This window comes from Athalia rosae, chromosome 1 (genome assembly GCF_917208135.1).
Source record: "Athalia rosae chromosome 1, iyAthRosa1.1, whole genome shotgun sequence".
NCBI lineage: Eukaryota > Metazoa > Arthropoda > Insecta > Hymenoptera > Athaliidae > Athalia > Athalia rosae.
In genome coordinates this window covers 17531980-17558603 of record NC_064026.1, presented here as the reverse complement: position 1 = coordinate 17558603, position 26624 = coordinate 17531980, and the positions used below count along the sequence as shown (strand labels likewise).

At 47.8% G+C, this 26624-nt stretch overlaps 1 protein-coding gene across 1 annotated transcript; it reads left to right on the top strand.

The window, feature by feature from the left end:
• The first annotated feature begins 958 nt into the window (after positions 1-958).
• LOC125500296 lies at positions 959-5615 on the top strand. Its single transcript, XM_048652680.1, has 6 exons — positions 959-1156; positions 1596-1652; positions 3238-3388; positions 4494-4745; positions 4789-5176; positions 5231-5615. Exons 1-6 carry the CDS (start codon positions 959-961, stop codon positions 5613-5615), a joined length of 1431 nt encoding a protein of 476 aa, XP_048508637.1.
• The last annotated feature ends 21009 nt before the right edge of the window (positions 5616-26624 follow it).

Here is a 26624-nt window from a genome sequence, read left to right as displayed (position 1 = left end):
AAATTCATGGAGATGACGGATACCTTAATAATCGAGAAATTTAATAGATTTTCGGCGTCAACAAAGGTGATGAAATCGCTGAAAACGACTAACACAATCACGTCTGCGAAATCGACGAAAAAAGTTAGATGGGTGGAGATAGTGTAACTCACGGAAACGGTCAATTGGATGAAAATAACATAAGTGATGGGAATAGGAAATTGGACCAATATGACGGCGACCATAGAAATCGCGCAATTAATGAAGTCTCGGCATTAATGAAGATGATGGAATTGACGAGAATGACGAACACGACGAAAATCAGGCAATCACCAAAAAATCGTGAAATCAATGAAAATTTCCGAACTAAGCAAAATCACGATAACGATGAAGTTCGCAAGATTGACAAAGATTGTAAAGAGGCCGAAAATAACAGTACCTTCAAGAATCGTATAATTGACAGAAATGATAGAATCGACGAAAATTACAAAAACAATAAGAACTGCGAATTTGACAGAAAAAGTGACATTGGTGGAGATCGTGAAACTGAAAAAAAATGGTTCATATAATTGAAAATGACAGACAACATGAAAAAAGTGAAATAAACGGAAATGACGGAGACCTTGATAATCGCGGAGTTTGATAAATTTTCGGCATCAACAAAGATGATGAAATCGCTGAAAATGACAAGAACAATCACGACTGCGAAATCGACGAAAAAAGTGAGATGGGTTGGAGATCGTGTAACGAACGAACACGGTCAATTCAATGAAAATGACATGAGAGATGAAAGTAGGGAAATGGACGGAAACGACGGCGACTATAATAATTGCGGAATTGATGAATTTTCGGCATCAACAAAGATGATGAAATCGACAAGAAAGACGAACACGATGAAAAGCAGGCAATTTCTAAAAATCGTGGGAATGATAAAGATTGTGAAACTGGGCGAAATCACTATAACGATAGAGATCGCAAAATGACCGAAAATTGTGAGAAAGCGTGGGATTACGGGAACTGGAAAAATCGTAAAGTTGACAAAAATGATGAAATCGACAAAAAATACAAAAACTATGGAAACTTCGAATTTCACAGGAAAAGTAGAATAAGCGAAAATCGTAGAATTAACGGAAATAGTACGATGAATGAGAATGTTAAGGAAGATGAAAATGAGGAAGTAACCGGAAATGACGGAGACCATGAAAATCTCGGAATAATGAATTTTCGACATCGACAAAGATGATGGATTCGACACGGAAGACGAACACGATGAAAATCAGGCATTTACCAGAAATCGTGGGTATGATAAAAATTGTGAAACTAAGCAAAATGACGATAACGATAGGGATCGCAAAATCAACGGGAATTGTGGAATAGCCAGAAATGACGGAAACCACGAAAATCTTGAAATTGACGAAAATGAGGCAATCAACGAAAATTACGAAAACAATGAGAACTGCGAATCCGACGGAAAAAGGGAAATTGGTGAAGATCGTGAGAGAGACGAAAACGGTTTAATGAATGAAAATGATAAGTAGAATGAAGAAAGTAGAATAACCGGAAATGTCGAAGACCATGAGAATTGTAGAATTGATGAATTCTCGTCATCGACACAGATGATGGAATTGACAAAAATGTCGAACAATATGGAAATCAGGAAATTATCAGAAATCGTGAGATTGATGAAAATCGCGAAACTACGCAAAATTACGAAAACGATAGGGATCACAAAATCAACAAAAATCGTGAAATAGCCAGAAATGACGAAAACTACAGAAATCGTAAAATTGACAAAAATGAGAAAATTGACGGAAATTACGAAAACAATGAAGACTGCGAATTTGACAAGAAAAGTGAAATAAGTAAAGATCGTAAGACTGACGAGAACGGTTCAATGAATGAGAATGAAAAGAAAAATGAAAATAGTGAAATAACCGAAAATGACGAAGACTATGAAAATCGCGGAATTGAAGAATTCTATACATCGACAAAGACGATAGAATCGACAAACATGACGAACACAATGAAAATCAGGCAATTACCAAAAATCGTAAGATTGATGAAAAATGTGAAACTCAGCGAAATCACGATAAAGATGGGGATCGCAGAATTAACGAGAATCGTGAAATAGCAAGAAATGACGACAACTACAAAAATTGTCGAATTGACGAAAATTACAAAAACAATCACGATAACGATGAAGATCGCAGAATCGACGAAAATCGTGAAAAATCCGGAATTCACAAAAGCTCAAGAAATCGCGGAATTGACCAGAATGATGAAATCGACAAAAATTAAAAAAAACAATGAGAACTGCGAATTTGACGGGAAAAGTGAAATTAGTGGGGATCGTGAAACTGACAAAAATGGTTTAATGAATGAAGGCGACAAAACAAATAAGAATGGTGAACTGAACGGAAATGACGGAGACCATGAAAATCATGGAATCGATGAATTCTCGGCATCGACAAAGATGATAAAATCAACAAGAATGACGAAAACGATGGAAATCAGGAAATTATCGAAAATCGTGAAATTGATCAGAATTATGAAACTTAGCGAAATGACGATAACGATGAAGATCGCAAAATAAACGGAAATTGTAAAATAGTCGGAAATAACGGGAACTACAAAAATCGTGGATTCGAAAGAACTGATAAAATCGAGGAAAATTATAAAAACAATGAGAATTGCGAATTTGACGAGAAAAGTGAAATTGGTGGCGATTATGGAACTGACGGAAATAGTACAATCAATGAAAATGACAAAAGAAATGAAAACAGTAAAATAACCGGAAATGACGGAGACCATAAAAAGCGTGAAATTGATGAATTTTCGACATCGACAAAGATTATCAAATCGACAAGAATGACGAACACGATGAAAATCAGGCAATTACCAAGAATCATGAGATTGATGAGAATTGTAAAACTCAGCAAAATTACGATAATGTTACTTTCAGATAATTGTCCAAACGTCTTGCCCAACCATTGTTACTATTCGCCAATCCATATCAATTATTACTACAATTCTACCAGATGCAACCTGATATTTTTTTTCCCTGTCCGAGTATTTTAATTGCCGTTAGTCATTGCTCGAGCTCGCATCAGCATGACATGCAAGTGCAATGACTTCTCGAATGGCACTCTGTCAGCTACACGTGCACTCCCACTCCATCTAGCCCCTCTTTCAATGAACCGAACTCACCCTATTTTTAATCTTTATATCAAAATCACTTCTGAACTTAAAACCAAATAGTGCAGTTTCGCAGGACGTAGTTCTTCAGTCACACACCGGAATTCTGGATCGTTCACTCTGAAAATATTCATCGAACACAGCTGTAAGCCTCCTCGAGCCTGGTCCATAATAATCATCACTCTTCAAGATTTAAACACGTCTGATTACGCCTGTGAGCCTCCCAGAGCTTGACAAATAAATATACTTCGCATCATAATCATCTACAAACTCTCAATCACCTTCATTACTCCGAATCCTCTCCTGCAGTTGCATTCAGTTGCATGAAACGAGGACGAACCCAAATAATAACGTCGGTGAACCTTTCACCGAAGTCACAAATTGGTGGTCGCGTTCACCGACGTAACAAACTGGTGGCAGCGGTGACCTTCTCGTTTCTGCGGAAAACATCAAAGTTATAGAAATGAATAATAAATTTTTCCAAACACACCAATTTCGTATCAAATTGGTGACAGCGGTGATCTTTTCGTTTCTGTCGGAATCATCGAATGTAATTTTTAAACACACCAATTTTGTAACAGTTGGTGGTAATCGTGAGTTGCAATTGTCATTTGTGAAAATTGACTCTGCACGAGTCTTTTACCGGTGGCAATACCTGCCAGCCGTCATAGATAGCACCTCGTTCATACGAACAGCTAGCTTTGTGATAACGGAAACCCCGTTAGTGAAAGTATCGTGTAAGGTTAAGTGAACAACAATTTCGACATAAATCACTAATTACAACTGCGAGAAAGCTACGAAAATTACTTCAATCCGCCATAGAGCGACCTATAAAAGCAATCCGCGACAAAGCGACGGAAAATCTCAAAATTAACAACAACGGACAATTATTACCAGTAGCAGAGAGAACCTACAATTCCGTCAGCACTCGGACACCGGAGAAAACGCTGACAACACATCATAGAGCCCAGCTGATCCGACGACTGGGACGAGGTCATCGCAACACTACGTAGCACATCTACACATCTCAGAAAATGCAAATCTCTCGCATCTTTATCATTGTAGCTGCACTTCTGTAAGTCGTTCGAATCATCCATCTAACAACAAGTGTTCTATAGCTATAAAGTAGATCTAAAGTTAGCAAATTAAAATGAACTATCAAGAGGATAATAGTCTCTCTTTCATGTCGATCCAACACGCATCGGCCGTACTTCCGACATTCATCGGAAAAAATATGTCGTACCGGGAATTCGTGACCCGAGTAAATAAAATTCAAAATTTAATAAACCCGCGAGATCACTCTCAATTCGCGTTTTTAGTGCAGCTCAAATCAGAGGGCGAAGCAGCTAGGCGCATAAATTCAGAGTCGGTAACCCTCGCCGATACACTTAGAGACCTTAAGCGCGCATATAGATCCAAAAGAACCTTGGATAAAATTCAGGCGGACATTGGCCTTTGCGTGATGGAACAAAACGAAACAGTCGTTGAGTATTGTGATAGGGTAACTGAATTACTTGGGAAAGCTGAGGAGGTAGCTGAAGCTACTATCCCAAACGAAGCTGTTAGACTAGGTTCGACTTTCGGCTGCGCGTTCTTTTATCAAAGGATTGCCAGACGATACAGAAAGTAGAGTCTTCGCGGAAAAACAAACTACACTAGCAGAAGCAATGGATGAAGCCATGGCAAGACAAAGAGCGGTAGCCAACAGAACCAAATTCCACACCCTCAGAACATCCACAGAGAACAGTCGGAGAGACATTAGAAATAGACGCGAAAACACAGTCCGGTGCGCATACTGCGGACACCCGGGTCACATAGTCAGGGAATGCAGGACGAAGCAACAAGACGCGGAAAGAAGTAGACAAGAAAATTACACGCGTACGGGTCTAACTCACGGTAATTATCAAGCGAGACCGCGAGGAACAATGGTCACCTGCACGTATTGCAAACGCGAAGGACACGCATTCCAGGAATGTCGAACGCAGATGCGCGAAAAACATCAGTACCACCAAAATCCGCGAGATCATTATCAATGACGCGGGAATGATAACTACAGGGCACCCGAACCACTAGGTCACGCAAGAGGAACACGCGATTATCAACGAGCGAACAATCGGTACAACGACAGACAGTTCAATTATCAAGAGGCAAATAATGGGTACGACAGACAGTTCAACTATCAAAGAGAAAACAATCAAAGCAGAAATAAACCCAGCGAGCAAAACCGTCCACATGCCCAGCACCGCGTTAATTACACACAAAGAGATCCTTATGAACGCGATGATCCTCGCGATGATTACAATGAACACCGCAAAGCAAACTTCAGCAACGACTCGAGAAGCAGTCATTTAAACGAGAACTGGAACGATCGAGTGGACGCGTCGATATCCCAAGATCAGGGCCAGCGTCCTACGCCAGTAGCAGCAACGTATTACAAGTAAAAGAATTGCCAGAATTGACAGCTTCTTACGTAGTAATACAATCACAGCAAACAGTCCAAAGATACACTACCCTCATAACAGACACAGGCGCCGACCTGAATTTAATAAAAATCGGGTGCATAGACCGACGCACACTGTGTATGCCGACCGACAAACGATATATCTCCGGAATAACGGGTACACATTTAGAAACAATGGGCAGCATTGACCTTGAATTCGCTAACACGCAACACGAATTTCATCTAGTGCATGATTTATTTCCAATCAAGGGAGACGGAATCCTCAGTGCAGATTTTTTCCAAACAGAAAATGCAACAAATTGTTCCGAAAATAATATCCTGCATACTCGTTATACCGGCACCATACCGCTTCATTCCAATCACACACACATGCGCGACCTCACACAAGTTTTTACGAATCAGCAAAATCACGCTCCTACAGTACATATACGCTCCCCAGAATTCGTCAATCCTGAGACACCGCTCTTGGTAGACACAGGTGCTGACGTAAGCATTATCAAACTCCGCGCACTTAGCTTGGACGCGGTATGCACAGCTAAAGACATAACTACGCTAACGAAAATAAAACAGGGACGAATGCAAACCATTGGATCGCTAAAAGTTCAAATCGGTCACAAGCTCCACAAATTCCACTTATTCGAGAACTCATTTCCAATAAGAGAAGAAGGAATCATTGGCATTGAATTTTTGAAACAAGAGAATGCGACAATATCTTTCGAAAACGATTGCATAATTACGGACGACTGCGAACCTCTGAAAATCATGAACAACAAAACGATAACCATACCACCGCGTACCGCGCGAATCATTTACTTAAAGGTAGCCAATCCATCGGTAAAATCAGAAGTCATCGACGAAATCAAGTTAGGAAAAAATATCTATTCAGGAAAACCATTAGTCAGCAATAATAGAGGCTTTGCATATGCATGCGCCATAAATTCGAACGAAACACCGGTGGAAGTAAAACAGTCAACGGTAACTCTAGAAAAAGTTGACACCATCACACACAGACCTGGAGCTGATATGACACTACGACCACTGCCCAAAAACTCACACGGAACTCTCGCAACAATAAGGCAAAAACCCAGGGAACAACGCGAACTTAACATACACCCAAATCATGATTCAAATCGTTTCAAAGTTTTAACGGAAAATTTGAGGTTGAACCACCTTAATGACGAGGAAAAACAATCAATTACAGAACTCGCAATCGAATACAATCACTTATTTTTATCACCTGGTGATCGATTAGGCCACACCCATCTGATCAGTCACACGATTACCACAACGAACGAAATTCCCATACACACCAAACAATACGGACATCCCAACTCACAAAGAGATGAAATAAATAAACAAGTTACAAAATTGCTAGAACAAGACGTTATCAGACACTCAACGTCTCCGTTCAATTCTCCTATGTGGATTGTTCCTCAAAAGGCAGACGCTAGTGGAAATGAGAAGTGGCGTATGGTAATAGATTTCAGAAAGCTTAATGACAAAACAGTAGGCGACGCATACCCCTTGCTGAATATTACTGATATCTTAGACCAGCTAGGCTCAGCAAAATACTTTTCGACATTTGATCTAGCCTCCGGAATTCATCAAATCCCAATGCATGCGGACCACGCCGCAAAAACAGCTTTTTTAACTCCCTACGGTCACTATGAATATAAAAGAATGCCATTTGGTCTTAAAAATCCACCGTCGACATTCCAACGTCTAATGGACCAAGTACTTTCGGGACTTCAAGGTAACGAGGTTTTCGTATATTTGGATGACATGGTAATTAACGCAAGGTCACTGGAAGAACACGCGATTAAATTCAAAAAACTTATGACCAGATTAGCTGACGCAGGTTTAACGTTGCAACCGGACAAATGCGAATTCTTACGAACAGAAGTAGCATACTTGGGACACATTATCACACGCGACGAGGTAAAACCGAATCCGGATAAAACAGCAGCCGTAAAAATATATCCACCACCTAGAAATCCAAAGCAGATCAAACAATTCCTAGGACTGATCGGCTATTACCGCAGATTCATCCCTAATTTCGCCAAAATCGCTAAACCAATAAATAATTTATTGAAGAAAAATACCGCGTTCCTTTAGACATTCGAGCATCAGGCAGCATTCGAACTATTACGCGACACCATCTGTGCCGAACCGATCTTACAGTATCCGAATTTTGAAAAGCCTTTCGTCATAACAACGGACGCATCAAATTACGCGATAGGCGCGGTACTGAGTCAGGGCAAAATAGGTGAAGATCTTCCTATAGCATATGCGTCACAAACACTCCAGAAAGCCGAAACAAATTATTCCACAACGGACAAAGAACTATTAGCTATCATCTTCGCGGTAAAACATTTTAGACCATATGTATACGGACGAAAATTCACCTTGGTAACAGATCACGAACCACTAATTTGGCTTAATAGCGCGAAAGATCCGACCTCGAGAATACTACGATGGAGACTAACGCTGGGCTAATATTCATATGATATCGTGTATGAAAGAGGCAGAGCCAATTCTAACGCCGGCGCGCTTTCAAGAAACCCACTACCTAATCCGATTCAAATTCTTTCCATTAACGCCAAGAGACCGAGACCAGAAACGGAAACATCGGTATCAGAATCCCCGAAACGTGCCAAAGAAGCGCATCAGTTCCCTACTAGACCACGCGAATCCTCCGACGAATCGACAAATCCTGCACCCCGTAAGCAGCTGATAAAAGAATCACATCTGACAGATCATATTTCTTCCACAATCAGTGAACTCTTCTCGGACGATGATACAGACATCTCCATGATACCGAGGGTAAACAAACGAGGCCGACAAAACGAAACCTCTAGCAATCCAGCGACGCGTAAGAAACAAAATATAACCGATCACCTATCATTAGATTCCGACACATGCACGACCGATACAACAACAACAACAACAACTAAGCGAGATGCACGAAAACCGATACGGAACCGTCAACCGATTACGCGGCGAACGCGACTCCAGAGTCACACAAGCAATACGGACGAAAGTACCACCACATCTGAAGAAAGGCCCGCGAAAAGGAAATATACGCGCAAAACTCCGAAGGAATCAGAATCGAATAATGACAGTACAAGCACACACCGTTCTGGAAACGTACATAAGAAATACACACTTACACCCGGAGCCAGAAACGCGGACCCATCTGATCGTAACGCGACACCGGACGGCGACGTAGCAGGTAGCTCCACACGCGCACCAGGTCACACACCTCCATACGACCAGTTCATGTATGACGTAAACATTCTACCACTAACTAATGTGAAACTCATGACGAAGATAAAGGCAGATTTATTGAAACAAAAAGACAACATGGCACACTGTATCTCAGCTGACTGTAAAGCATCCCAAGGAATCGCAGATCAGATGGTAGAAAAAGGACTCATACGCAAAAAAATGCTACAATCGGTACACCCAGAGATTACCGACGTGATATCAACAACGTATCCGCGACGCACAATCTACAATCTAGTCACAAAATCAAGGCATTTCGAAAAATCGACATATAAATCTTTATACGACGCGCTCACTACCCTGAAAAAAGTCATACTCAAGGACAGGATTAAGACCTTATCAATACCAAAACTAGGATGCGGGTTAGACAAATTACAGTGGTACAGAGCCAAGCAGATGATCTCGTACATCTTCTAGGGTCTGGATTTGAAAATCACGGTTTGCAATTCCGGAAACAATGAGCAATCAATTCAGTACACGGAATCGGAAAGCCCTCCTACATCAAACGCGGCAATAGCAAAATCAACAAGACCCACATTCAAATCAACCGAAAGTCGTAGAGCAATCTTTTTGAAACCTAAAACTCCACCACCCCGTCGTCCACCTCGCCGTCCACCACCTCGAAATTCTTCTCCGACTCCTCCGGTACCCCCACCACTCTCAGCAGACGTGCAGATGACAGCTGACGATGACATCTCGGCCAACGGAATGAGCATAGGTAGTACACACGACCATGACCTACCTGATCCACTGGAGCAATATGAAGCGAATAGTTATAACGAACGCAGTTACAAAAACTTTATGCAAACAATAGGGACCATTATTCCACCTGAAAACGTAGCGGTATCCAATGACGGACTATTGATGCTGAAAGATAATTACGCGCAGTTTATAGCGGCGGATAGCAACTGGACGGAAGAACTAGACCAGCAATTAATAAACAAAGGCTACATAAACAAGGAAAAATTTTCGAACCAAAGACCACGCAAGCTCGGAATATTCACTTCACGCACAAAATTAGAACACATCTTCACCATAGTAGTAAAATCACGAGAATCTGATGCAAACAGATTACATGACGTATTTTATGCTTTGGTTAACTTATCGGCCCTATTACGAAAACTCAGAATGAAATCTCTGGCCATCCCTGTCACAGAAACGGGACTAGAAGATTTTCGAGAAAAAGTAATTATGAAAATGATGTACTACGTATTTGGCACGATTGACACACAAGTTACTTTATGCCTCAACTCCACGTCGGTACCCGACGTAGGCTTATGATCGGATATAATCAAAAAATACCACAACTCTCTATTCGGAGGTCATCAGGGCGTCTCAAAAACATATATTTGCATCAGGCAAAACTACTTCTGGCCACACATGAAATCGGAAATTTAACAACACATCAGAGCATGTGACAGCTGTCAAAGGAAAAAATTAGTTAGAGTCAAGACAAAACTCCCGATCGTCATTACCGACACACCAGCCATTGCTTCCGATAAAGTAGCCCTAGACATCGTAGGACCACTCCCCATCACTCAACTGAATAACCAATACTTGTTGACAATTCAGTGCAATCTGACAAAATTCCCCGACGCGATCCCGCTACCAGACGCAACCGCCCAGTCAATAGGAACGGCCTTCGCAAAAGAATACATCACGCGATACGGAACACCCGGAACTGTATTGACAGATCAGGAAAGAAATTTCATAAGCACGGTAGTGAAACAAATTTGCAGGTTATTCAAAGTTGAACAAATTCATACAACTACCTACCGCCCGCAATCTAATGGATCACTAGAACGCAGTCACTTACAAACTTGTTAGTTTTGACGAAGCATTTTAAACATTACACCGACGCAGGCAAAGGCTGGGATAGATATATCAGATTCACGATATTCAGTTACAACACCGCCAAACACGAAGGCATAAACTTTACCCCGCACTGTTTAATTTTGGAAAAAGAAGCACAATTACCGACCAGTTGAACACCATCCCCTGCGACTGCATTGACATACGACACATTCGTCATCGATTTGATGGAAAATGACAGTACTGCATGCAATCTCGCCGCACAAAATCTGAACAGAGCCAAACAGAAGTCGGAGATCTTGCACAATAGACACCTAAATAAACAACATTTCGAAGCAGGACAACGCGTATTTCTATTGAACGAAGCTCGTACGGAACTAGACGATCACTCTGAGGGTCTATACATCATTAAGCTGATAATTAACGACATAAACGCAGAAATATATCTAACATCACGCAAAACAAAAGTAGTCTACATTAATAAACTAAAACACGCACAAACGAACTTAGACTCGCCTTACGAAAATCTCTAAGTAGCATGAATACAGGTTACACACCACCGTACGTACGCAAAATCTTGGACTCATTCTATTACCCTGATCGATAATCTGGCAATCAGTTGGAAAATAGCGCAGAGCCGTAAAAAAACATAGCTGAATAAACACCTGTAGGTTAGGCCTATAGGAAATTAACATAGCATAGGAAGATCAAACATTGTCAACACATTTGTAATAAAAAGCACCATTATTCAAGTGAAAAGATGCCAGTAAAAGTGAAAGCATTTTCAGAAATATATCGAACAATACACTAATATTAAAAATATTAGTATTTACCGTGAGATAGCATTACGCCATACGAATAATTATGAACTACAAGATAAGCTATCGTTGAGAAAAATTGTATTTTCTCTTCGATGTAAACTATTATTACGGATAGGCGTAATCAGACACTCCTTCATTCCACTTTTCTACACTTCGCGTACAAAACCATACCACCGCTTCATGACGGTATGCTTTTTCTAACGGAAGGGGGTAGTACGTCCGGATCATGGTCCAAACGTCTCGCCCAACCATTCTTACCAATTCCCAATATATATCAAGTATTACCACCAATTCTACCGGATGCAACCCGATATCCTCTTTCCTGCCTGAATATTTTAATTGCCATCGGTCATTGCTCAAGCTTGCATCAGCATAACATACAAGTGCAACGACTTTCCGATTTGCACCCTGTCAGCTACACGTGCACTCCCACTCCATCTAGTCCCTCTTTCGATAAACCGAACTCACCCGATTTTCAATCTTTATATCAAAATCACTTCTGAACTTAGATTCATATACAGTTTTGCAGGACATAGTTCCTGAGTCACGCACCGGAATCCTGGATCGGTCACTCTACAAATATTCATTGAACACACCTGTAAGCCTCCTCGAGCCTGGTCAATAATAATCATTACTCTTCAAGACTCAAACACGTCTGATTACGCCTGTAAGCCTTCCCGAGCCTGACAAATGAATATACTTTGCATCATAATCATCTACAAACTCTCAATCACCTTCATCACTCCGAATCCTCTCCTGCAGTTGAAATTAGTTGCATGAAACGAGAACAAACCTAAATGATAATTCCGGTAAACCTTTTACCTAAGTAACAAATTGGTGGCAGCAATAACCGACGTAACAATAACGATGGAAATCGCAAAATTCACGAAAATTGTGAAATAGCCGGAAATTACGGAAACTCCAAGAATCGTCAAATTGGCAGAAATGATAAAATCGACAAAAATTACAAAAACAATGAAAACTGCGAATTTGACGGGGAAAGTAAAATTGGTGAAGATCGTAGAACTGACGAAAATGGTTCATATGATTGAAAATGACAAAAAAGATGGAAATAGTGAAATGAACGAGAATGACGGAGACGTTGATAATCGCGGAATTAGATAGATTTTTGACATCAACAAAAATGATGGAATCACTGAAAATGACAAAAACAATCACGACTACGAAATCGACAAAAATAGTGGAATAAGTGGAGATCGTAAAACTGACAGAAACGATCAATTGGATGAAAAAGACGATGAAAATGGGGAAATAGACGAAAATGACGGCGACCATGAAAATCGCGGAATTGACGAATTCTCCGCATCGACAAAGATGATGAAATTGAAAGAAATGACGGACAGGATGGAAATCAGGCGGTGATCAATCATTGTGAGATTGATGGAATTGTAAAACTAAGCAGAATTACGATAACGATGGGGATCGCAAAATTGACGAAAATTCAAAAATAGCCGGAAAAGACCGAGACCATAAAAATCGCGAAATTGATGAATTCTCGGCAACGACAAAGATGATAAAATTGACAAGAATGACGATCACGATGAAAATCAGGCAATTACCGAAAATCAAGAGATTGATGAAAATTGTGAAACTAAGCAATATAACGATCACGATAGGGATCTCAAAATTAACGGAAATTGTGAAATAGCCGGAAATCACGAAAAATCCAAGAATCGTAAAATTGACAGAAATGATGAAATCGACGAAAATTACGAAAACAATGAGAACTGCGAATTCGACCGGAAAGGTAAAATTGATGGGGATCGTGAAACTGACGAAACTGTTCCATGTAATTGAAAATTGACAGAAAAGATGGAAATAGTGAAATAAACGGAGATGACGAAGACCTTTATAATCGCGACATTTGATAGATTTTCGGCGTCAACAAAGATGATGTAATCGCTAAAAATGACAAAAATAATCACGACTGCGAAATCGACGAAAATAGTGAGATGGGTGGAGATCGTGAAATTGTATTATTTAGATATATCCGGGCGCATAATCCTCGAGGACCATTGTGCCCGAGCCCTTACGGGCAACCTACACTATGAGAAAGGTAGTTAGGTTGGCAGCCCTGGCAAAGAGCAGGAGCCTGCTATTTCCTATTTCCTGCATACCCACTTTGCCGGTGAAGTTAGGTCCGAAGGCCTCCGTACGGGGGCCCACTAGACCCCTACACCGCACTGAGAGGTGCTGTGGTGTTTTCGCTCTTTCGTTACACCTGGGACAGCTCGTCTCTTCCCTGACAAGAGTCCCTCTTGTGAGTCCAAGGTGGACGAGGTGTTTGCCTGTGTACCAGTGGCCCGTGATAAGCCCTGTTTCGCTCCTCAGTTCGGTTCTGCTCACGAAGTGTTCTACTTGTAAGTGTTCTTTTTTCCTTCATTCTCCTCGCGGTGTCGGTAGGTGCCCTGATTATCGCGGCCTTCTCTTCCCACAGGTACTTAAATGTCTTTATGACAGAGATGCTGTTCGTGCTGCATTCGTATTGTGTGGCGATGGCCTCTGTTATTTCCCTGTCCGTAGTGAGGGCGTCCATTTGCCCAATCTTGACTGTTTCCGTGTCACCTAGGCTTGTGGCTTGAAGAGTTTTCAGCAAGAGGTGTCAGAAAAGTCACCACAGGGATAACTGGCTTGTGGGAACCAAGCGTTCATAGTGACGTTGCTTTTTGATTCTTTGATGTCGGCTTTTCCTATGATGCGAAGCAAAATTTGCCAAGCGTTGGATCGTTCACCCACCAATAGGGAACGTAAGATGGGTTTGGACCGTCGTGAGAAGGGTTAGTTTTACCCTACTGATGACTTGTCGTTGAGATAGTAATCCTGTTCAGTTCGAGAGGAACCGCAGGTTCGGACATTTGGTTTACGCACTCGGTCGAGCGACCGGTAGTGCGAAGCTACCATCCGTGGGATTATGCCTGAACGCCTCTAAAGCCGTATCCTCTCTAGTCAAACTAGGCAACGATATTTCTAGTAGTCTCGTCGGTCGAAAAGCTCAAAACAATGTAACTTTACTAGGTGACCGGTCCACGGACCAAATATCGCACGAGCCCTGTTTGCCGCGCGAAGCCGTCGGCCGATGTCGGGATTTCCCTGCTCGTCGGCCTGGCTTCAATCGGTCGATCATGGGTCATCCAGTTCGATGTCAAGACTCGGAATCGTCTGTAGACGACTTAGGTACCTGGCGGGGTGTTGTACTCGGTAGAGCAGTTACCACGCTGCGATCTGTTGAGATTCAGCCCTTGGCTCGGGGATTCGTCTTGTCGGTTAGACGAGGCCCCTCCGCGAGATGATATGCCAGTGGCGGACCTCGCCGGGGTTGCGGAGTTGATGGAAGTATTGTACGAAAAATTTTTATCGTTCGAAAGGTTGCGCAGACGCGCGCGTGGGACTTATAAAAAATATGAAAATTTTTCCACACACTTCCTTTCAGCAAACAAGACGCGCAAAGGCGTTGAGCTCGCGAGATCTCCACGCCGGACGAATTCGGCTACCAATATGCGTTAAGAAAACTGCTGTTCCGTTGGTGCGAAGAGTGTCAGTTGTCGTCGGTCGCCAGAGCAGGCGTGATCGGTGACGAGGCGTCTTGGGTCGAAAGATTTTCCGAAATCAAGAACCGCTCTCGCAGGACTTGCGTGGACTCGGGAAGTTTTCAGAGTCCAACGGACGTTGAGCTCATATCTCGTTGAATCGAAGAATTTTGAAAGTCCGAAAGGGTCGCGCATCACTCATTGGATCGAAAAATTCTTAAAGTCCCAATGACTCTTGCATCGAACTGACAAGTGAGTACTTGTGAGTACTTCCAAATTTTTCAGGTCACGTTGATGTTTTGCCCCCCTGACCCCCTCTGACCCCCCCTGACCCTGCCTGATCCTCCCTGACGCCCCTGAAACACCCTGACCCTCCCTAACCCCCCCTTGAGCCCCCTGACCTCCTCTCACCCCCCCTGACCCCTTTCTGACCCTCCTGACCCCCTCTGACCCCCCCTTACTACCCTTGACTACCTCTGACCACCCCTGACTACCTCTGACTACTCCTGATTACCCGTGACCCCTTTTGAATCCCGGAAATCCTGTCCTTCGCCCCCCCAACCCCTTTTGCCCCTCATTTGTCCCGTCTGACCCACCCTGACCCCTTCTGGCCACCCCTGATAACCTGGAGGGGGCTTGCGTCCCCTTCTTTCCGTAGTCTTCCGTGCTCCTTGCTACAACCTGGCTCCACAGTTTCCGCTCCTGTATGTTAGGTGCATTCCCTGGCTTCAAGATGTTGGTTGAGGCACTGATTTCTCCCTCGTCCGTTTGGGTGGCAGCATCCCTGGTGGGCGCGCCCCTCTTGGGGTTGCTGGGTTCCTTGCCCATATACGCAGGGGTCTTCACTTCGTTTCCGGGTCTAGGGCGGGTGAGAAGTTGTGGTTCCCGCTTCTTGAGTACCGCCTTCATCTTCTCTATTTCAGCGTCTATGTCTATGTCTATGTCTGACCTGTCATCCGTGCCTGGTTTGGTCATTGCCACCCCTGTTGAGCTAGCCGTCGATGCATTGCTCATGACACTATCCCTTCTCCGAAGTGTCTTGAGTCTTCTCGGCTCTGCTGATGTCGTGATGGTGCCACTGTTCCGCGCTGTCTCCCGGGATCTCTTTCCTGCCGTGTCCTTCTGGTTACACTGCTTGACCGTGTGGCCTTGTTTCTTGCACTTGTAGCATGCCCACTGCTCTGCGCCCAGTTGGCAGTTTGCCATAACATGGTCCTCCCCCCCATACCTGTAACATATTTTAAGTATTTTAAATTCTCTCACCTTTCATCTGGCCCATCCTACTGTTACTTCCGTTGCCTCGATACACTTCACGGCCGCTCCCTTGCTGAGGGTGACGCACGCCGTCATCAGCCCTGGTCTCCCGGGTATTAGGAAGCTAATCACCGGCTCCTTTCCGCTAAGATTCTCTACTCCTTCCACAAGCTCGTCACTTTCAGTGAGGTTATGCAACCCACTGAGATGCAACTGGAAGCGATCTATCCTTTTGTCGAGGACCTCCGTCTGCGTTCCGATGGCCTCCGTTCTTGCCTTAAGGGTGTTTGCGTCTATATCATTGTCGACGAAGATGAGGACGTCCTTACTTGCTGCCGCTCTTCGGACTCCTTTTATTGTCAGGCCTTGCGTGGGCACGGTGCTGCGTAGCATCCTCAGATTGTCCTCGAATTCTAGCCCCTGCTCAGTTCTAACCCTGACCACTACTGGTGCTACCCTGGTCTGCCGGGGTCTGGATTGTATATCTGCAGTGGCCTCCGTTGCCCTTTTTGCCGGCGACGGCGTAGTTCCGGGGGGGGGGGGGGGAGGGGGGGGGAGTACGGGTCCCTCTTCTTTTTTTCTGTCCTGCTGTCGGTCCGTTCTGGGACGCTTTTCAGGTACTGTGCAGTGCTGTTCTCCGCTCCGTCTTCACGTGGTCGGGTGTCCGCATACAAGTTTTCAATCATCTCGTGTCCGTCGCTGCGGAGTCTGTCCAGTTCCTGTATTATGTCTTTCCGGAGTCGCCTCTAAGACATTATCGTTGAGATGGCCTCATCTATAGCGGCCTGTCATGTCGTAATTTTCTCTTCTCTCTCGCCACCCTTCAGTGCGAACCCCGCTTCGGTTATGGTCTGCGCCGTCGCTTCCTTTACCGTTTTTCGAAGATTGCCGCTTGTCCCCGCGACCGTGATCATTTTGCGCCACAGCGCACACAATTTCTAAGCTACTTCAGCCCTTCTTCCGGCCTTTTCTTTTTCCCGCACAGAGTCTATGTGTTCCTTCCTTCTATGTGTGTCGTCGGTCTCTGTGTCGTTGGTCGTTAGTTCATTTTTGTTTTGGTTTTGGTTGACCTGGGCGTCCGAGCTAGGCAGTTGCCCTTCTGTCCCCTCATCCGACGTCTCCTGGAGGATTTCGTATATACGTGCTGGTTAGGCTGTTGGTGCTTCGGCCATAGGATATGGCTTGCTTTTAAGAGATTTGATGATTTATTCATATAGTGTTCCCACGATGAGCTAGGTAATGGGTAGTCCGCCCGATAAGAGCCCCGCATAACCGGGTGAGGCTTGGTCACGCTGGCGGCTTCACTAGGGCCGCCAGGAGTCGTAAACGACACTGCTTTCCCAGTGTCGAGCAGCCCTCAGCACGTCTCCTCCGACCTTGGCTTGGGTGCGTTTCAATTGCTTCTTAGTGGCCCGTCCCTCGCCTTTGACCTGTCCAGCTTGGTAGGACCTTCTGGGGGGTCTAGCCCCCCGCCAGCATAACTCGTCGGGTCACGAAGGTGGGCGACAAGCTCCCCCACCGCGTCAAGGTGATGTAGTCCCAAAAGAAAGAACCTAACCAAACCTAACCTAACCTAACCTCATCTAACCTTTTTTTTTTTCTTTGAAATCCGCCCCCCACTAGACTAACCTAAGCCCAGCAGACCGACTGGGCATCGCCTCATCGGCATTCCTTACATCATCGATCGACCTCACCTGACCTAACCGAACTTTTTTTTTTTTTTTTTTTCCGAAACTGTCGCCGAGTTGGAGTTCCTCGACCCAGGTGCAAGGTGTCCGCCGTGAGGCATTGCGTCTCGCACCTGGCGTTGGGCAGTCGGTGGGGAACAAGGTTAGGCACGGTGAGGCCCGTCTACTTTTCTCAACTGGGCTTCGGACCAGCTACGGCAGTCGCCCCTGGTTGGGAGCCCCTCCCCATGGGAGCGTGGGGTAGCACCCGTCCAAGGGATGTTAGTGCGGTTAGGTTGCCCTAATTTCTTGCTACTTATTCACCCTTCTTGCGTTCATTCCTCATTCATGCTCATCGTTCGTTCCGTTGCTTTGTGCATGTGCGTGTGTCGTCGTCGTCTTCGTTATTGTCTGTGTGTGTTTTGTCGCTAGTGTGTATGTGTGCTTGGCGATGCGTCTGTGCGTGGTTTGTGTGTGTCGATCTCTTGATCACGCCCCGTCGGCCCATTTTTTTTTTTTTTTTTTTTTTTTTTTTGTTTGGAGCCGGTTCTTTCCAGTTGGCGCTTGGTTTGTCGTTCTGCCATGTTTCATTCTCTATTAATTGCCTAGCGGTGTTGCGCTGGTTCTGTTGCCAGGTGCCATGGCGCCGGCGTCGATCACTCCGTAACCCTCCGTCTTACAGGAAACTGTGTCTAGGACGTCTCAGCAAGGTCTTCTTCTTGCGGTTCGCCTTAGCCTATTGTTAGCTGTGCCCGTGTGCTGCACTTGCTGTTAGTAGCCTCTTTCTCTGTCCAGTGTTTCCTTTTCGGTGATTATAGCTATCACCCGCTCGGCGATGTTCTTCCAGTTGCCGTCCGTCTCTATCATGGCCGTGACTAAGTTATCGGCGGTTATGCGCGGCCCCTCCATGTCCCAGTTGTTTCTGCGGTGGTTGACCCATCGCATGCAGTCAAAGATTGTGTGTTCGGGTGTGTCTGTCGCCCCGTCACCGCAGTACTCGCATGACGATGTGCGCCGTCGCCCTTATTTCGCAAGGTACGCTCCAAAGGTCCCATGGCCAGTTAGCGCCTGTGTTAGTGCATAGCACGTTGTGCCATGTTTTCTTGTCAGCCAAGGTTGGATGTCGGGGATCAGTCTCCTTGTCCACTGTCCTTTTTCCGAGCTTGTCCAGTCCTCTTGCCATTTCTGGACCGTGCGTGCGCGTGCTATTTTTTTTCCGCGTTTCCTTCTCTGCCTTCGCTCCCTCTCGCCCTCTTGGGGTTTTTCTTCCGCAGCTCTCCGTTCTTCGTCGTGCAGTTCTGCTCTCTCGCGCGCCAGAAGGTACAGCGGGGGGGTTCCGGCCAGGACCTAAGCCGCCTCTGTTGATACGGTTCTGTATGCGCTGATTATTCGTAGGGCACCCGCCCGCGACACTGTCTGTAGTTTGTTCCTGTACTTAGCATATGTGGTCGCCTGCACCCAGATCTGTGATCCGTATAGGACGCAGGACTGTCCCACCAGTGCGTATAGTTTTCTTCGCTGTGGTTTGGGGCCTCCTATGTTAGGCATTAGGCGTCCGAGTGCCTCCATGGTGTTGCGTGCCTTGCGCGTTGCTATCTCCAGGTGCTGTGTGTGTGTGAGTTTCGCGTCGAGTATAACGCCCAGGTATTTCATCCTGCTGCTGTAGTTCACAGTATGTCCGAGAACCTTAACCCTCTTTGCTCCTGCTATTGATCGTCTGGTGGTGAAGATCGTTGCCTCGGTCTTTTCCGGCGCGACTTCTAAGTCCTGTTCGGTTATCCATCCCACCACTCTTCTGGTAGCTGCCGCCACCCGTTCCGCGGCAGCTTCAGGTGTTGGCCCGCTTGCCAGTACTACGGTGTCGTCTGCGTAGCATATCGTCCTCGTTTCCGGCGGTAGTTTCAGCGTTAGTGCGCCATTGAACATAAAATTCCATAGCAGCGGGCCGAGTACCGATCCTTGCGGCACCCCTCTGGTTATTCCTCGCACTATTCGGTAGTGGGGGGTCTGTAACACGATCTGTCTGTCTCCCAGGTACTGACTGGCCAGGGCCATCAGATATGCCGGTGTGTCCACCTTGCACAGGGCGTCGAGAATCTGCGTCCACCCAGCCGTGTTGAAGGCATTCCGTATGTCAAGGCAAACTGCGGCAGCTGATCTTTTCCCCAGCAGTTGGGCCGAGATGAAGTTTGTAACAACCTTGAGTGCGTCTATCGTCGATTTGCCTCTGACAAAGCCATATTGCGACTCGCTTATGCCGCCCACCTTGTCAAGGTGGGTTATGAGTCTGTTCGCAATTATCTTCTCATACACTTTTTCCTTGGTGTCGAGGAGGCAGAGAGGTCGGTATTTTTCTTCTGTGTCTGTGGGCTTTCGAGGCTTCGGTATGAGGACCAGTCTCGCCATCTTCCATTCCCTCGGAAACATTAGGTGCGCTATCAGTTTGGTGTACATTTCCGTCAGTATGCGCGGGCAGGTGTTTTGTGTCAGCTTCTGTATCTCTGTGAGGATGCCGTCAAGCCCCGGTGCTTTTTTGGTCTTGCTCGCCTTCAGTGCTATCGTGACCTCCAGCTGTGTTACTATCAGGCATTCTGCTCGCGCTTCGTTTGCGGTTTTGTTGACCTCGTCGTCCTGCAGCCTGGGGGGGACTCCCCCCGGTAGGAATAGTTCATTGATTGTGTGCTGCGCGTCCTCTTCGTATGCCGGGACGGTGGGCCCGCCTTTACCCAGTCGGCCCATTATTAGCTTGTACGCCTTGCCCCACGGATCGGTTTCAGCTTCCTCCAGGAGTCGCTTCCAGGCGGCCTCCTTGCTTTTCTTGATTTCGAGCTTGAGGGCCTTGCGGGCTACTCGTAGTTCTTCCGAGCGCTCCTGTAGCTCCGGTATGGAACGCCTCCTTCGTCTCGCTCGTTTTAGCGTTCGCCTTGCCGCTATACACGTTTTGCGGGCGCGCTGAATGTCCTCATTCCACCAGTACTTTTGCTGTTTGCCTCGACGTTGCTTCCGCCGTGGCGCTGCGGCATCCATGGCTCGCCTTATCCCGTCCCGTGTTCTTTGTACGGTCTCCGCGGGCGTGAGGTCTGCCCTCGCCATCTCCGCCTCGAGGTCTTTAAGCGCGATTTTAAATTTGGCTTTGTCGAGTTTTGTGATATTCCAGGAATCGCTGGGCGGTCTGCTCGCGCCAGAAGTGAGTTTATGAGGCCTTTCAGCCTTGGTAATAATCACGAAGCTTATCCTGCTGTGGTCACTCAGCGTTTCGTGGTCCAGCACTCTCCATTCCCTGATCCTTCTAGCCGCCGGTTCTGCTGCTAAGGTAACGTCAATAATAGATGTCGCTCTTCCTCTGCGGAAGGTTGGCGTCTGGCCACTGTTTACGCAGACCCAGTCCAGTTGGCTAAGGGTTTCGCTCACCACCCTGCCCCCGCGGTTCTCTTGCTGGCTGCCCCAGGTGTGTGACCAGGCGTTAAGGTCTCCTGCTATTATCATGCTGGCGTTTTTCCGCGCCGAGAATGCAGTCACTTCGCTAATGAGGTCATCCTAGTATGCCTCAAATTCCCCTGCCGTTTTTTTTGGGGAGAAGTACACCACAGCAATCCCCAGGTCGGCGCCAAATCTGGCGATGACATATCCGTCGCCAACCTTGGGTGCCTTAAATTGGAGGTCCCGGTTGGTGACCATGATTGCGACTTTCGTATTGTGGCTCACCACTTTCCGTACCCCTGCCCGTGTTCCGGGTGGTATTTCGGACAGGATCACGAGGTCCACGTTGTTGTCCATTGCGTCCTTCTCCAGTAGATCCCTGGCCTGGTGGCAGTTGTTCAGATTAGCCTGCCAGATTACAATATTGTTTTTATTCGCCATCGCTTAGGTGTCGATTGGGGCTCGATGGTGTAGCCGATTGCTCATCGTTTGCTTCTGCATGCCTTACGGGGGTGTCCCTTCCTGGTGGAGGGGGGCTGTTTTTGGTGTCTTTGCGTCTCGTACTGCAGCCGGCCGGTGGCGTGGCTCCTATTTCCGATTCATGTCGCTTGCTTGGGGCTGCGTGTGTTCCTGCGTTATTCGCCCTGTCCCTGCATGTCTCTGGTGCCGTTCGTGTTTTCCTCGGTCTGTGGCACTCCTTAGCCCTGTGGCCCATTCTACCACACCTATCGCAGATCGTGCTGTTTTCTCGCGCGATCGGAGTTATTCTGGCCCTGGTCCACCCAACCTGTATGGTAGTCTGGTCTTGCAGTTGCTATGCAAGGCCGCGTGGTATTCTTATTATGGCAGCTTTTTCCTGCCAGGGGTACGTCAAGATCCTGATGATCTGAATCTGCTCTTGCTCTTCTCTTGTGGGTGCCGTTTGCGCAATGATCGCAGCCGTTACGTCCGACTCTTCCACAAGTGCGTCCATGCCACGTATCTTGATGTCCACTCGGTCCCCGAGCATTTTCACCACCGCATTGTCTCCCATGATCGTCCTGAGGTGTGCAATCATCTTGGTGCATTCCTTGCCGTATCAGCACTTTTCCCGCCCTTATCATACGCACGTCTGTAACTGAGTGTGCTATATGCTTTTCCAGCTTTGCCTTCATGGTCCTAATCGTTTCGGCATAGCACTTGCCGGGGACATGTATCAGTATGGCGGTTCCCCGGGTCGCCTCGGTTTTTTCTTCCTCTGCTCGCGTGCTGGCTGTGGGGTCGCCTGTGGTTTTGCTCTGTCCCGTTGCATGTCGCTCCAGGCCTTCCTTCTTGGCTCCGTGGGCATATGTTTCATGGCGTTGTGGGTTAGCGACGCTGCTTTTCACCCCTGCGTGATTAGCCGTCTGATTTCCATTCGTGCTGGGCTCTTCGGTCTGTGTCGCAATCAACCTGTAGTGTTTTGTGCCTCTGGCTATCTTCTGTTCTTCGCTTATACGGTTTATTTCTCTTTGCTTTCTGCTTGGCGGCGTCCTCCTTTTTGTTGCGCTCTGTTGTTTGCTGGTTTTTCCCCCAGCACGGGGTTTCCAGTTGCAGCTGCGGCACCAGCTTCTTCCTCTTCGGCGTCAGCTTCGGTATCATCTGGGCTTGCATGGTCGCAGTTGGTCGCGATGTGCCCGGGTAGTTTGCACCTGTAGCAGACGTTTGTTGCTCTTGGGCATTCTTTTGCGATGTGTCCTCCGTCTCCACACCTGTAGCATACATCGCTGTTTTTCCAGGCTCTGACTCGAGCCAAGGTCCATCCGACTCTGAGCCGTCCATCTGCGGTCATCTTTTTAGCGGGCTGTTCGGGTAGTTCGACGCACGCCGTTTGCGAGCTAGCGTGAGGGTTGACTCTTATGAATATGATTCGAACAGTTTCCTCGCTTGTGTGCCTGCAAACTGCCGCCTTCACTTTCTCATCCGTGGCAGTGGTATCTATCCCCGTGATTGCAATTTTTTGCCTCTTCGGGCCCAGCACCATAGTTGTAAATCCTTCGCGTTCCACCCGGGTTTTGAGTGTTTCGGCATCGCTTTGCTTTTCGACCCCAACCAGGGCATTCTCCGAAGTCACGGCTTTGCGGACATAGCGGACGCCTATGTCGTCCGTCCGTATCTTTTTTTTGAGTGTCTGTAGGAGGCTAGCGAAGTTCTGTTTTTCTGCCCTAATGACTATGGTAGGCTTCGGGTTTCTCGGGGCCTCTCCCGTTGGCCCGATATTGGTTGCCGCTGTGTCTATTCGGGGGAGTGGACCATCTGTCCGCTGCGTCTAATGAGGTTCGTGGCCTCCTCCTTCGCTGTTGTCCGCTGCGCCTGCGTGTTGAGTGGAGCTATTCCCAGGTATCATCCTGAACATTTCGCACGGCTCCCTTGGAGGAGGCTGCCGCTCTTCCGGTATGATGTTCAGAGGCCCGCTAGCGGGCGGGGCCGTCTCTTGTCCGCTCGATTCCCTCACGGCCATACTACTTTGCGGCGCCCGTGGTGTGATGTTGCGCCTTGTTTGAGTTTTGATTTTTTTTGGGGAAGGGGTTTTCGCGTTCGCCGATTCCTCGCTGCTCCCTTGAGAGTCCCTTTCCTCTCTTGTTCGTCTTCTTCCGGTAGTTACCCGCATCCATGTAGACCGGGCTTGGTCAGCCTCTTCGTTGCTGAGGTTGAGAGGCTCATCCTCGCACCACCTATTGACGATGGCCTGGCCTTCGCTTCTCAGGTTGTGCATTTCAGCGATTCTTAGGTTGCTGAAGCGCCTCTCCTTGCTCACCTGCAGCATGACCTGAGCCATTGCGGTGGGCCACGCCACGATTAGGTCGCTTACTATATCGATGTCATCACTTGACTCGTGTATTTCGAGCATTATCTTGCGCGCCTGTTGGTCTGCTGCAGTTCTTGCCTCCCGTCTAAGATTTTTGCTCTTACCGTACACGCCCATTATTTCGTGAGTTATAGCGGACAGCTTTTGGATGACCCCGTTGATCCGCCTCCTTTCTGCTTGCACGCATTCTGCTTCCGTACTCATGTCCTCGTCGATGTCTATTGCCTCCAGCACGTTTTCCGTGCCCAGGGTTTGTCCCAGGCCTATCGCTTCGTATGTCGCTTCCGATTGTAGCGTGTCATCTTCAGTCTCCTCCGTACCATGACCCTGTGTGTCATCTGTTAGTTTGTTTGTTTCGCCTTCATCGTTTTCCTTTGCATTTGTTTCCATTTTGTTTCCACGAGGAGCTAGGGATAATCACTGGTCCGTCTGCACAGAGCCCCGCTTGCGCAGATAAGGCTACGTTACACCGGCGATTTCGCCAGGACCGCCAGGAGTCGTTTGAAACACTGCTCCCCCAGTGCCACGCAGCCCTCGGCACGTTTCCTCTGACCTTGGCTTGTGTGTTTGGACTGCTTCTTAGTAGCCCACCCCTCCCCTCCGACCTGTCTGGCTTGGTGGGACCTTCTGGGGGGTCAAGCCCCCCGCCAGCATAGCTCGTCGGGTCACAGGGGTGGACGACAAGCTCCCCCACCGCGTCAAGGTGATGCGGTCCCTAGGGGAAGGACCTAACCTAACCTGACTAGCCCTGAAAACCTCTGACCCCTCCTGATGCCCGTACCCCTTTTTTGACCCTCCCGACCCCTCTTGATTACTTCTGATCATCCCTGACCCACCCCTGACCCCCTCTGCCCGCTCTGGGCCCACCTGACCCTCCCTAACCCCCCCCCCGACAGCTCCTGGCCCCCCTGCCCCTGCCTCCCTTGCTCTCCTCTGACCCCCCCTGCCCCCTGACTCATCCTCGACCCCTTTCTGCCCCCCTTTGACCACCCCTGCCCCTCATCCGACCCTTCTGACCTACCCTGACCCTTTCTGACCCCCTCTGACCCTTTCTGACCACCCTCGCCCCCCCCCCCCCCCCATGGCCAACTTTGCCCCCTTCCACCACTCCTGACCCTTCCTGAGCCCCCCTGATGCCCCTCTGACTCCTCCTGACCACCTCTGACCACCCCCGACCCCTTCTGACCCCTCCTCACCACTAAAGATTCTGTCCTGGCCCCTCTGTTCCCCCCTGTTTCGCATCTTACCCTTCTCAACCACACTGACCCCTCCTGACCGACCCTGACCACCTCTGCCACCCCTCTGGCCACCCCCAATTACCTCTGACCCACTCTTGTTTCCATCTGCCCCCCCTGACCCCCCCCCTGTCCCTCTCTGACCCCCCCTGAACCCCCCTGAACGCCCCTGACCACCCCTGACCCACCCCTGACTACTCACGCCTCTTTCTGCCCCTCATGACCCTCTGCCTCCCCCCTCTACCTCGCCGGAAGCTTCCTGACCCCCCCTGACCCTCTTTTTTCACCCCTGACCACCTTTGACCACCCCTGACCCCGCTGACTACCCTTTACCCCTCCTTAACCCCCCTGACCCTTGCTGATTCCCCCGGCCACCGCCTCCGCGCCCTTTGCCCTTTTCGACTCCACCTGACTACCCCTGTCCCCCCTTTTCCCATGTCATTCTTTGACCCCTTTTCGCACGCCATGACATCTTTCTGCCCCTTATGATCCTCTCCAACCCCCCTTCTGCCCCTTCTGATCCCGCCTGCCCCCCCTAAACCCCCCCTGCTACCCCCTGACACCCCTCCGACCCTCCCTGACTCTCCCTGACCCCACCCTGACCACCCTTGCCTCTTTTTACCTCTTATGACCCTCTGCCCCCCCTCCAACCCCCCCTTCCCTCTTTGCCCTGCCGGACCCCTCTCGACCCCCCCTGACCACTTTTTTCCACCCCTGACCACCTTTGACCACCCCTGACCCCCCCAACTACCCCTTACCCCTCCTGAACCCCCCTGACCCTTTTCGATTCCCCTGCTCGCCACCCCCGGGCCCATGGCCCCTCCTGACCCCGCTTGACCTTGTCTGACCAGCCCCGACTAGCTTGGCCCCCCTCCCCCTGAACCCCTCGCTACCGCCTCCTGACCCCTCTTGCCACCTCTTGTCTTTCTCTGACTCCCCCGGCTATCCGCTGCCTCTTCCGACCCCTCCTGGCCTCCCCCTGGTCCCTCCCGAACCCTTTTCTGCCACCCCTGACCGCCCCACGCTCTTCATCTGCCCGTCCTGACGCCCCTGACCCTGTATGACCACCCGTGTACCCTCCTGTCCCCCCCTGACCCCCCTCTGCCCCTCATCGGACATC

Coding starts and splice junctions, on each gene's coding strand:
- LOC125500296 (XM_048652680.1), top strand. CDS start 959: ATGACCGAAAATTGTGAGAAAGCGTGGGATTACGGGAACTGGAAAAAT. Junction 3,389..4,493: donor AAACACGTCTGATTACGCCT/GTGAGCCTCCCA, acceptor TCGCGTTTTTAG/TGCAGCTCAAATCAGAGGGC. Junction 4,746..4,788: donor AAACGAAGCTGTTAGACTAG/GTTCGACTTTCG, acceptor AAGGATTGCCAG/ACGATACAGAAAGTAGAGTC.